The sequence below is a fragment of the Peromyscus californicus genome, unplaced genomic scaffold (genome assembly GCF_007827085.1).
Source record: "Peromyscus californicus insignis strain IS unplaced genomic scaffold, ASM782708v3 Scaffold_6__1_contigs__length_162567912, whole genome shotgun sequence".
NCBI lineage: Eukaryota > Metazoa > Chordata > Mammalia > Rodentia > Cricetidae > Peromyscus > Peromyscus californicus.
Genome location: NW_026294584.1, coordinates 138,202,268 through 138,215,813, shown reverse-complemented (window position 1 = coordinate 138,215,813; position 13,546 = coordinate 138,202,268). Strand labels below are relative to the sequence as shown.

The 13,546-nt window shown below is 40.8% G+C and overlaps 1 protein-coding gene across 2 annotated transcripts; it reads right to left on the bottom strand.

The window, feature by feature from the left end:
* LOC128100099 (C-type lectin domain family 4 member D-like) lies at positions 1-13,069 on the bottom strand. 2 transcript variants are annotated; one of them, XM_052722185.1, is made up of 6 exons: positions 13,042-13,069; positions 10,654-10,746; positions 8,727-8,837; positions 7,690-7,841; positions 3,899-4,014; positions 1-231 (listed from the first exon to the last, which is right to left on the bottom strand). In XM_052722185.1, the coding sequence occupies exons 1-6, from the start codon at positions 13,067-13,069 to the stop codon at positions 60-62; spliced, it is 672 nt and encodes a 223-aa protein (XP_052578145.1). In that variant the 3' UTR covers positions 1-59. The 2 variants fall into 2 exon arrangements, with proteins under 2 accessions (XP_052578145.1, XP_052578146.1); XM_052722186.1 differs by having other exon boundaries at positions 7,690-7,838.
* Between the last annotated feature and the right edge of the window lie 477 nt (positions 13,070-13,546).

Below are 13,546 nucleotides of genomic sequence, written 5' to 3'. Positions count from 1 at the left end.
TATGTCTATGGTGCATAGACACTTTCCCCGGTCTGACAGGTTCATCTTTGCCATCTCCATCATAACAACTGCTTTGTGGGCTTCCAACCGAATGTTGCTCCAGGTAACTTGCAAATCCTACTGGCCCTAAAATGACAAGGAAAGTCATTCCAGGCCCATTTATCTTGGACATTAATAAGGACAACACAATCTTCTTCCATAAAGTTATTGGGTTCACCCTTATGCCAGAATCTGAAAGAGAAGGAGAACAGTGAGCTAGAGATTATACCAAGGACAATCTGGAGAAGTAGAGCGAACAGTAGAGTGAGTGACTCCTCAGAGCTGCAACCTGCACTACAAGAGCCACCAGCTACATGTAGCTATTGAGCATTTGAAATGTGACTTCCAACTCTGGCAGCGGTGGCGCACACCTTTAATCCCAGCACTCCAGAGGCAGAGGCAGGCGGATCTCTGAGTACGAGGCCAGCCTGGTTTACAGAGTGAGATCCAGGACAGCCAGGGCTACATAGGAAACTCTGTCTCAAAAAAACAAACAAAACCAACCAACCATCCAAACAAACAAACAAAAACTCCAGCACGGCACTGCATAAAAACAGGCTCCCAGATCAATGGACTAGAACTGGGGAGCCATAAGTAAGTCTGCACTGCTGTATCTACCTGATATTTTACAGTGAAGCCAGCAAAGAAGACGGGAGAACAGAGCATCTTCGACAAATGGTGCTGGCAGAAATGGACAGCTAACAGCAATACGGTGAAACTGAATCTTTACTTCCCACCCCACAAGACTCAACTCCAGAGGAATCGAGGACCTCAGATAAAACCTGATGCCCTGAATCTGATAGAGGAGAAAGTAGGGATGCTCTCAAAGTCATGGGCACAGGAAAGGACTTTCTGAGCAAGACCCCACTGGGAAAGGGATTAAGACCAATAACTAATAAATGGAACTTCACGGAAGTAGATAGGCTCTGCACACCAAAGGACACCATCACTCAAGGGGAGAGGCAGCCGATGGAGAGGAGAGGATATCTGTCAGCTATACACCTGACAGAGGCTTAGTGTCCAGACTATACAAAGAACTGAAAGGGAAAAAGGTAAGCACCAGAAAAACAAATGGGGTTTGGTGAACTAAGCAGAGTGCTCTCAAAAGACAGAATACGAATGGCAGAGGAATACCTTTAAAATGCCCAACATTGTTTGCCATCAGGGCAATGCAGATTAAAACTGCTCTGAGATTTTATCTTACCCCAGTCAGAATTCCTAAGATCCAAATAAACAGACCAAGGCAAATGTTGGCATAGGTGTGGAGAAAGGAGATCACTCCTCATTGCTAGTGGGAGTGCAAACTGGTACAGCCACTGCAGAAGTCCATGTGAAGTTTCCTCAAAAGGTTAGAAATATATCTAGTATATGATCCAGCTATACCATTCTTGAGCATATACCCAAATGACTCTGTATCCTCCTTAGATCTAGATACCTGCTAATCCATGTTCATTGCTGCTCTATTCATAATAGTCAGAAAATAGAAATAGCTTAAGGAACAGAAAATGAAAATCTGGTATATTTTACACAGTGAAATATTATTCAGCTGTTAACAAAAATTAAATTATGAAATTTACAGGATGGAGCTGGAAACAATCATTCTGAGTGAAATAGCTCAGACAGGTAGATTTAAAATGAAGTTACCCCATAAGTTACCCCCGTTGGACACCTCAGGCTAACAAATAAAAAGCCTAGTGCTGGGAATGGTTTACCTCCTTTGGATCTGTGAGCCAGTGAGGTCCAATAGACCCCTAAATGCCGCAGCTTATTACCAATGCTGGTGGTTACCCTCCAGAACTTGACAGTGTGACCCTATTGCTAAAGACGAGACAGATTTGAGTCACAGAAATAAAGCTGATGTTATCTGCAAGCTTCATCCTTATAGACTAGCTTTTATGGTGCTGGAAGGTGCTGCGAATGATACCAGGGAAAAAAACGTAATCAGTCTTACCCAACTGTGAACCTGGCAAGCTACCATGACTGTCTGGCAAGTCATAACCACTGGTGCGGTAGTCACACGAACATTATAGGAGCAACCTACTTTCTTATTGGATTTAAGCCCTGTACCACAAGATGAAGCCCATGTTTGACACCACGGTCAGCCCAAGAACTTGTGGTATAGGTCCTAAGGGAGAGCCTACACTATTAGTCTGCTAAGTGGACATAGAACTAAACCAACTCCTAATGACTTATCATTATACCCATAGATTCACGCATCTCTCTATCTCCATCAGAGAAGCTTCTGTTTACAGTAGATGAAGATTAACAGAGACTCACAGCTGGCCAAGGTGAAAATAATAAAGAATGCTCAGCTCTAAACGGGACATCTGTACCACATCCCCTCCTCCCGGGGTTCAGGGATCTTGGTGGATGAAGTGTCAGAGCCTGAGGAAATGGGTGGCTACAAGGAAACAGTGTCCTCCAGACACAGCATGGCCGTTGCACATGAGAACTGTGCACAGCACACAGTGATTGTGGCAGCATGCACAAGCCTTGTGCAAGTGCAAGGTGTATCAGACCCCAGCACGGAGAGTGGAGGTAGGCACAAAATCCCATCACTGGTCTTGGGAATTGATAACTGCTGGGAGGGGGAGGGTCAATTTTAAGATTATAGTCCATGACTGACCTTCCACCATACATCCAAGAATATGCAGACAACACAAAATGGGTGAAAAATAGAAGAAAACATGAAGTTGAGTGGGGACAGAGGAGGGAATATGAATACAACACCTTGTATGAAATTCTCAGGGAAAAGAACTCATTTTGAAAGAGGAAGAAAGAAATGTGGTTTCTCTATACTGAGATGTCCTTTAAGTGCTAAGTGCATATGGCTGTACTATGTTAAATACATTATTAATAATTGATAACTGGTGGTGGTGACGCATGCCTTTAATCCAAGCACTTGGGAGGCTGAAGCAGGTAGATCTGTGAGTTTGAGGTCAGTCTGTTCTACAGAGTGAGTTCCAGGACAAGCCAGGACTGTTACACAGAGAAATCTTGTCTCGAGGGAAAAAAAAAATCTATCTATCTATCTATCTATCTATCTATCTATCTATCTATAGTGTGTGTGTGTGTGTGTGTGTGTGTGTGTGTGTGTGTGTGTGTGTGTGTATTATCATACATTTACCAGTTTTTCCTCTTTTGCTCTTTTGGTGTGTGTTGATTTGTTGTTTTTCTATTTGAAACATGGTCTCAAACAGAGACCTATGGCCTTCCTAGAACTCTTTCTGTCTCTGTCTCTCTCGCTCTCTGTTTCTCTCTTTTTGTCTCTGTCTCTCTTTATGTCGATTTATTTTGTTTTTCTGTTTGAAACATGGTCTCCCTATGTAGCTATGGCCTCCCTAGAACTCCCCATGAAACCCAGGGATGCCTCAAACTGTCAACCCTGCTGATTCCATCTCATGAATACAGGAATTATTTGTGTGTGCCACCATGTCTAACATCTTCGTATTTCCTTAACATTACTGCTAGCAAAACTTAGGTTATACGTGTGGTTTTCTATCTTACTTGTATTATACAATGTTGGTTTCAAGAAGGAAAATAACCAGGTTAAAATTCTTTCAAAAATAATTTTAGCTCTTATAGATAATATTGTTTATCAAATTGATAACCTTAAACACCTTTTCACATTACTCTGTTATCTGTTCTTTCATTAACATTGTACAATCAAAGACACTGAACATTTCGCTGAAGTTATAGGATTATTGTGCAATGGGAGCCTAGCATTATAGAGATTGAACTGTTGGCACTCTGTTGAATAAGCGCTTACATTGGTGTATCCTACTTTAGAATGTGTTCTCCTTGCCACATCTTCTCATCTTTGCTTATAAATGCCCTTAGCCCCAACCACAATACTTACTCCATGTGTGAGTTAAATGGCGTTTGGTCCACCCACTGCCACAGACCTTCCGCGTTCTCATCAGTAAGTCCCAGGAAATAGGGAAATTGCTTATCCAAAAGCCCAGTCAGAAAGTTCTGCATACAAAATATACATTCTTTTGTAAGTGCTCTTGGGTGATGTGATGTTCATTAGATTGATAAGGAGGGAAGAGGTCAGTGTGATCACGGGTTAGGTGTAAACAACATGGTATCACATAAGTCTGTCCCCAAATCTGCTTAAAGCAGTAGAGGCAGCTCACTCGGCAAACCCCGAGTCTTCTGGCACAAATGACAAACAGATTGAGAAAGAAATCAGGGAAACAACACCTTTCACAATACCTTTCAAATAATATAAAATATATTGGGGTAACTCTCACCAAGCAAGTGAAAGACTCGTATGATAAAAATTTCAAGTTTTTGAAGAAAGAAATTAAAGAACATGTCAGAAGATAAAAAAATCTCCTTGCTCTTGGATCAGTAGGATTAACAGTAAAAATGACCATCTTGCCAAAAGCAATCTACAGATTCAGTGCACTCTCCATCAAAATTCCAACACAATTCTTTACAGGCTTTGAAAGAACAATTCTCAACTTCTTATGGAAAAACAAAAAACAGAGGATAGCTAACAGAACTGCTGGATGTCTCACCTCCTTAATTTCAAGGTGTACTACAGAGCTATAGTAATAAAAACAGCATGGTATTGGCATAAAAACAGACAGGTTGATCAATGGAAACAAACTGATCAATGGAATCGAAAAGACTGAGACATAAATCCAAGCACATATGGACACCTGATTTTTGATAAAGAAGTCAGAAATACATACTGGAAAAAAGACAGCTTCTTCAACAAATGGTGCTGGTCTTACTGGATGTCTGCATGTAAAAGAATGCAAATAGATCCATATCTATCACTCTACACAAAATTCAAGTCAAGGTGGATCAAAGAACTCACTTAAGGTGGATCAAAGACACACTTAACCTGATAGAAGAGAAAGTGAGGAATAGCCTTGAATGCATTGGCACAGGAAATGACTTTCTGAACAGAATACTGGTAGTTCAGGAACTAAGATCAACAATTAATAAAGGGGACCTCATGAAACTGAAAAGCTTCTGTAAAGCAAAGAAGGATCATTTGTCAGACAAATGGCCTACAGGATGGAAAAAGTTTTTTTTTTTTTGTGTGTGTGTGTCTATAGAGGACTAATATCCAAACTATGCAATGAACTCAAGAAACTAGATATCAAAAAATAAGTAAATCTTAAAAATAGGATACAGATCTAAACAGAATTCTCAGAAGAGGAATCTCAAATGGCTGAGAAACAAAGAAATATACAACATACTTAGCTATCAGGGAAATGCAAATCAAAACTACATTGAGATCCAATCTTACACCTGCCAGAATGGTCAAGATAAAAAAAACAAAACAAAACAAAAAAAACAAGTGAGAGCTCATGCTAGCAAGGATGTGTAGCAAGGAGAACACTCCTCCATTGCCAGTGGGAGTAAAAACTTGTACTGGAAATCAACATGATGGTTCCTCGTAAAATTGGAAATCAATCTACCTCAGGAACCAGCTATATCACTCTTGGGAATATAGCTAAAGGATGCTCAATCCTACCATAAGGACACTTGCTCAACCATGTTGATGCAGTTTTATTCATAATAGCCAGAAACTAGAAACAGCCTAAATGTCCCTCAACCACAGAATGGATAAAGAAAATGTGGTAGATTTATACAATAGAATGTTACTCAGCTGTTAAAAAAATGACATCATGAAATTTGGAGGCAAGTGGATGGAACTAGAAAAAATTATCCTGAGTGAGGTAACCAAGACCCAGAAAGACAAATACGATATGTATTCACTTATAAATGGATATGAGCCACTAAGTAAATGACAATCAAGCTATAATCCATAGACCCAGAGAGGGTATTTGAAGAAGAGGGCTGCAGGGGGTACTCATGGATCTCCCTAGGAAGGGGAAATAGAATAGATTTTATGAGTAGACTAGGGGTGGGTGGGGATAGGAGAAGGAGGGATCAGTTGTGTGTGTGGGGTGGTGGTGGAGAGAAACAGCTGGAATTGGGGGGTATTTTGTGGGTGGTGTGGAAACCTAGTGCAGTGGAAACTTCCTGAAATTCATGAAGGTGATCCTAATGAGGACTCCTAGTAATGGGAGATACAGAGTCTTAACTGACCATCTCTTGTAGCCAGGTAAGGCTTCCAGTGGCAGGGTTGGGTTGTATTCAATTGAGTTTTTGGCAAGCAGGATCTCAGGGAAATGGAACGGAAAAATGTAACACATGAAGAGAGCAGTTTCAGCTCTTTACAAACTGAATTTATCTTCAAATGTATTTACTTAGAATTAGTACCACACATTAGAATTATCTTCCATATATATAAGAAGCCATTTCAGTCCTCATTAGCCACTCATGTAGTTATATGGTCATGTGTCCTACTGTATGTCCTTCTGTATGCTCATGAGTCCTACTGTATGTCTGGCATTGTGCAGGATATTGGAAAAATAAAGGCAAGGAAAGCTTGGTCTGAGCCTTTGATCAAGTGGGAGTCATTGGAAGAGCTGCAAGTCACTGGAGTAAAAGTTGACATCCCTCTGTGCTCAAAGAGCCTTAGCAGAGCCTACGCCATAGACTAGGGAAAGCAGAGTAGGAAAGGGCAGGTTTCTGAGAGAAATGACACATCATTAAAGTCTGGAAAGACCAGAAGTTGGCCACATACAGAAAACTGACTAGTTTTCTAACATATAAAGTACATGCATTTCTACCCAAGCAAAGGGCCTGCACCAGGTCTGTGTATATGTTATGGCTGTTAGCTTGGTGTTCTTGTGATACTCCTAAGAGTGGGAGTGTGTGTCTGAGACTCTTTCGTTTCTATTGGGTTACCTTGTCCAGCATCAATATGAGGGCTTTCACATTGTCTTATTGTTTTGTCCTGTCTGGCTGTTGTCTCTTGGAGACCTGCTCCTTTCTGAGGAGGAAACGGAGGGGAAATGGATCTGGGGGAAAGAGGAAGTTGTTGTGGCGGGTGGCCTAGGAGGAGTGGAGGGAGAAGAAATTGTGGTTGGGAGAGAATTGTATTGTATGAGAGAATTCAATAAAAAAGAAAGATATGCATTGTACTATATAAATCCTCTGGTGTGTGTTTTCTATTATCAGAGGAAGGGTAAATTATGCTATGATGTATATTGGACTTTGTTATTATGAAAAGCACAATTGAAAGTCAAAGAGATGAGAGAAGAAGGGAGTGGGGAAAAAGTGGGAGAGGAAGAAAAGGCTTTCCAGGCTGATGAAAAACACGAAGGAAAGATACATAGGGAGTCAGGAAATTTCTGCCCTGTAAAGAGATTTAAGGCAACATGGTAGCTTTTGCTGTCTACTCCACACAGCTTAGAATTACTGGAGAAGGGACTCTCAGGGGAGGGATATCCAAATCAGACTGGCTTGTGCGTATGTCTGTGAGGGGTTGTGTGGATTGTTAATTGACATAAGAAGGACCCAGCCTACTGTGGGGAGTACCATTCCCTGCAGGTGGTCCTGGGCACAAAAGAAACTAGTTACCGATGAGCCTTTGAGTGGGCCAGGAAGCAGTGTTCCTCCTTGGTTTCTGTATCAAGTTCCTGCATGAATGCCTGCCCTGCGTTCCCTCTGTAATGGACTGTAAGCTGTAAGCTGTGAGTGGAAACAAACCCTTTCCTCTTTGGAGTTCCTTTTGGTTGTGTTTGTCACATCGGTGTGAGCTGAGCTAACACATACCTGCTCTGCTTCAGTGTTGACGGTCACCAAATGACTGCCCATCCCGGAGCAGTTCTTCTCACTCTCAGACCACGTCTGGTTGTCATTAAGAGGGAAGTAACAGTTAGACTGGAAGGCTACCCAGCTAACAGGACAGCAGTTCCAGGTACCTCCTCGGGTGAGAATTGAAATAGGCATTAGTTACAAAGGAGCATTTCATTTGTGATGGTGCATACTTATCTTACTACAAGTATTATCTTAGAAGACATTAACGTTATTCAGTGTCCTTACATGTGTTTTCTTTCATATATTTAAATATTTCCAGAGCTAGGAGTGTAGCTCAATGGTAAAGTACTTTCCTAGAATGTGAAAAGTTCTGAGTTTGATACTTAGCAAAGAAAGAAAGGAAGGAATTGAGAAGGGAGAGGGAGAGAGAGAGAGAGAGAGTTTTTAATTTAAAATTAAGCAAAATATTCCTATAACAAAGCCTTTTGCAGGATATTTTATTTGGACAAAAAGCAAAGACTATGCAAAACTCAAACATTTCTTAATTCTCCATAACTTTATAAATTCTAGAATATAAATAAATAGGCATCTCAGCAAAGTTATATAAACTGAGAAGAAACTGTCCTCATGATATATCTGAATCAAGGAAAAATGGAAGCTCCTGTTATGTTTCAGATGTCAAAAATACCGATCTAGGGTAATGATGCAGACCTGTAATCTAAGCTCTTAGGAGACAGTGGCAAGAAGGTATCTAGTTCCAGGCCAGCCTGGGCTACATAGTGGGATCCTATCTCAAAAAACAAACAAACAAAAGCAAGATCTGTTGATGGGAGGCAATTGCTGAACATGCATAAGGCCTTGCATTCGATCTCCAGCAGCACAAAAATAAACTAGATAATGTGTGGCACTGTTTGACTACGGTCATGAGAAGTGATTCTGTCTCAATTGACTGATATTCATTCTTGTAGCCAGTTCCCATGTGTTCCCTTTCTAATTTACTACGGATGCTCTTTAAAAGCTGAGTGGAAGCACATAAGAAGTTCCTCTGCTACCTGCAGCTCCGGGCTCTGGCTCCTCTCGGGTACATGTTAGCCTTGTGTGGTAGTCTGAGAACTTCACCGTTCTTGCTCTTTGCATCCAGCGTGAGAAGTAATGATGAGTCACTGTAGGGCAGGAAAAACAGCTATTCTCTGTGTAGACACCGGTTTAGAAGAGTGGACCCATCTCCCCACCCTTCTCCTTCCCTCACAATTAAGGCCCATACACTCTTTTTCTTTCCTACATCATTCCATGATCCTAGGTAAATTCATTGAAAGCAACTGTAGAAAGCTAAAATTTTATAATCGTTTTATCCATGTTGTGATTTACATTGGAAGTTTCAGAATCTTTCAGGTGCATGCCATTTTCAGGTTATTCTATCAGAATGTGCAAAAGAGTGAGATTTTGACAAACATTGGGCTAGTTCTACAACGTTTTATGAACTTCATGAGTTTAATAATATTTTTACTATATTTAAAATAGTTGAAATATAATCAAATATTAAAAAGTAAAAAAAATAAAATAAATGTACAAGTTGGTAAATTAGCATAACATGAACACTTTGGGCAAAGACTGCCAAGTTCAAGAAATAGAACAGGGCCAACACCCCAGGTAGCCATCATACCCCAAACACAGCCCACTCTTCCTTTGCAGTTAACAATTTTGTGGCTTTTAAAGTCTTCACCCTGTGCTTTGCTTCACAGTTTCAGCCTGGAACCATACAGATCAGAATGACCTTCTTTGGGATTCTCTATGAATGGGCTCAGGTGGCATGCATCCTTTGGTACTGACTTATGCTCAGCATTGTTTCTGAAACAATATTGCTGCCCATAGCTACAGTTCATCCATTTTCATAACTAGGAAGTGATCTGTTGTCATCACACAGTGACTGCTAGCACATCCGTTGCTTCCAGTGTCTGGCTGATGTGAACTGTGTTACTCTGAGCATTTTTGATCTTACATCCTAAATCAAGTAAGTATGCGTTTCTGTTGCTGGTGGTAGTTACATGTGTGGTAAGTGAGGTGTGTGGGGAAGCTTTCCAAACAGGTTAACTACTCTGTGCTCTCTCCTATGAGTAAGCACCACAGATCCAGCTTTCTACATCTTCATCATCGGATGCTGTCTACTTTTAGTCATTACCATCCTGGTGTTTTTCTAGTGTTGACTCATTGTGGATTGCAGTTTTACTTCCCCTAACAACCAAGGAGGTTGACAGTGTGTGTATTTCCTATCTTTCCATTTTCTCTTCTCTATAATGTCTACTTAAGACTTTGTCCGTTGTTTATTATACTGCTGACATTTCCAATTGTTTTGACAGATTACTGTGCATTCCACATATTAAGGCAGTACAAATATTCTGTCCTATAGAGTTCTATTTTCACTATATGGGCTGTTGTTTGTACATGATATGATGCAAGAGCCCAATTTCATTTATTAAATATAATCATGTTTTAACAAAACTCTCTCTTCCCCATAACTCTGACATATCCCCTTTTATTTTAGATAAGGAATTACATATGCAGATTCTTTACTGCAAGTATCTATTCTTTCTCCAGCCTATTTGTCTTAGACCAACACTGTATTAATTCAGTCCTAACAACCTTATCTTAAAGCTTGATATCAGAAAGAACAGGCCTTCCTGTGAGGTCAGTGGTACTGATGGCGTCATGGGTACATATTTGTCCCCAGTCTTGAGGTGGACACATTTAATGCATAGAGCTTCTATATGTCAATACTGCCTCAGCAAAGTACTTTCCTGGAAGCAAACAGAACAGTCTCATATACATTAGAAAATCAAGTGCACAGCTCTGATGTTAAGCCTAAGACAGCGAATGGGTTGTACGTGGATACACTGAGGAAAAGTGAGGTTCGGGGAACACATGTTGGAAATTCTTGGGGAAAATAATTCAAGATGAGCTTCAGCTTGTCTAGTAGCTTACCCAAACAACTTGCAATAAAGCAAGCGCTGAGAAGTGAGATGAAAACCACAGCCAAGACCCAAGGGATCAGCTTGGGGTGTCGGATACCCTTTGCTAAGACAAAAAGAAAAATAGGTTAGTTTCCTCTCTGCCATGAGGGAAGCCAAGATAATCAAGCCGCAGGCCAAATGGGAGAGTGCAGAAGGTATTTTAGGAGTATAAGAGACTTAAATAGTTCCTGTGAATAAACCAATCTTAGAACCTGCTAGTAAATAACAAAGAAAAATATAAGCTTGCTTTTATAAAGAAAGGTTTTTATAAGCAGAACATAAAAACAAAAACCATAAAAATTAAAGCTTCTATATAACATAAATAATGTAAAACATGCATGCAGGTGCCCACGTGCATACACAGAGAGAGAGAGAGAGAAAGAGAAAGAGAAAGAGAGAGAGAGAGAGAGAGAGAGAGAGAGAGAGAGAGAGAGAGAGAGAGAGAAGAAAGCCTTGTTGTAATATCACTATCAAACACACATAAAGAATTTCTGAAGTCAATTAAAAAACTGTGTAAAATTATGAGCAGTGTATTTAATCTGCTGAAATTATAAGTGGTCTTTAAACAAGTCAAAGTATGTTCCATTGGGGAACTATAAACTAAAATATTGTGGCAAGGTTTTTCATATTGATCCAAAAAGCATATCGAAAGCATGCAGTGTTGGCCCGGCTGAGAGAAAGTGCTCAGGAGAGGAGAGAGCTGTGTTGCTGAGGCTAACCCCTGAGAAAAGCCCCCGAGAAGCACCAGTGAGCAGTGTTTGCCCGTTCTTAGCTTTTGATTTCATTTATTCATTTATTTGTGTGTGTGCATGTGCCAGGGTGCACGTGTGGAAATCAGAAGACAACGTGTGGGTGTTGGCTCTCTCCCTCCAGTGTGGGTCCTCGGGCTTGATGGTAAGTGCTGTCAAGTACCAAGCCACCTCGATGGCCGAGCATTTATCCGTTTGTAAATGCATTGTGTTTGCTGTACCAACTTCAATCTAGAACTCTACGTCACAGAAATAAACTGCATTTATTTATATAAAGGGATATTCTTAGCAGTATTTTTTTTTCTCTGCCAGGCCTCATATAACAGGAATGTAATCCCAGCTCTTCAGGAGGTGAGGGAAGGACTAAATTCAAGGCCTGCCTGGGCTACAGAGGGAGTTCAAGGCTAGCCCATGAAACACAATGAGTTTCCATGTGGAAATTAAAAGTAGAGAGTAAAGAAAGGGCTGGGGGTGTACCTCAAGGGTGGAGCGCTTACTTCCCTAGCATGTGGTAGACACTGCTTCTAGTCCCCAGTACAAAACAAAAAACAAAAATAAGCAAACAAAGCAAAACAATGTTTTTCAGGCCTGCAGTACAGTGTGGTCCTATAGCAGACTGATGAGATTTTCAGCAAGACTCGAATATTAAACATATTTTAACATTTTTGCCACATATTTCTTCTTATTACTAGAACATCTTTTATTTACTCTTTGATAATTTTATACATCTAAGCAATGTAGCTCGATCATATGCATCCTTAAGTCTCCCATCTCACCCCCACTCCCATCCCCAGGCATCTCCAGCATGTTCCCACTTGCCCTTTCACATTCTCTGCTTTTTTGCTGTTGTTGATTTTGTGATCCACGGAGTCCACCGAGGGCTGCCTATCGGCATGTTGACTGATGGTGTGCAGGTTGCCAAGCTGCTGTGAGTTCATGGTTGCAATGGCCATGCCATATCCAGAAGATGCATCTGTATCTTACTTATCATATAATGTAATATAATAGAGTATTATTTAACAGTCTCACTATGCAAATCCAGTAGTATCCCTTAATTTAAACAGGAAAGCAGATAGATTCTCTGGCATATCATGAGCCTATGTCTGTGTGTTTTCTATAGCTCTCCCTTCCCTTTGAAGTAATCTTCCAAAGTATTTAATTAATTCTCCTTTTCTTTTTATCCCATTTCTTTTTTGTATACTTTATCTCTTCTCTTCGTTCCGTCTGATTCTAGTGTCTGTTACGCAAAGTATTAGGACCGAGCTGCGTCCTTTCTCATTTGGCTGCCATCCCCGCCATCTTGGCACTGCGTTAATTCACATTTTAAAGTCATGGTCATCAGTACTTCCACCTGCTAAATGTGAAAAGGGCTGGGCGTGATAGCACGTCGCCTGTCGTCTCAGCCCTCAGAAGATGGAAGCAAGAAGATCTAGTTGGAGGCCAACCTGGGCTACACAGAAAATTCAAGGCTAACCTGTACTTTGTCTTGAAGGAGGAGGAGGAGGAGGAAGAGAAGGAAGAGGAGAGAGGAAAGGAAGGAATGAGGAGAGAGAGAGAGAGAGAGAGAGAGAGAGAGAGAGAGAGAGAGAGAGAGAGAGAGAGAGACTCACATTTCCTTTGAGGTTCTTCTAGCCACATTATGTGTATCAGAAGGTTCAAGCTCCTCTTCTACTTCTCCCCCTGGGTGTCTATTTCTGTCACAGGTAAATGTTCAGAAACATTTAAAACTTCACATCAATACATCTGACCTACTGCAGTAAGATCAGTAAGTGTTCAGTATAAGAGAGTTAACTGGGGAGAAATCTTCAAAAATGGGGTTTCCTCTAAGGTACTCCAGCAGATGGGCAAAGAGGAAAGGGAAATTGAGAAATCAACTCCAGAACAGTCAGTAGAAACTTCCAGCACTGTGTCATGTAAGATTTCTCAATGTGTTTTTTGTTTGTCATGTATTACATTTTCAAAGTTGGTGTATGTTTGAGGTAAAATGCGGCTTAGAAAGCTCTGTGAGTTCAATGAGATTGTCCAGGATGGCAATGAGAAACACTTTTAACCTACACTTTGTGCACATTGTGCATGTGAAGACACGAAAGACGTTGCTTTAGAACTGAGGAAGAG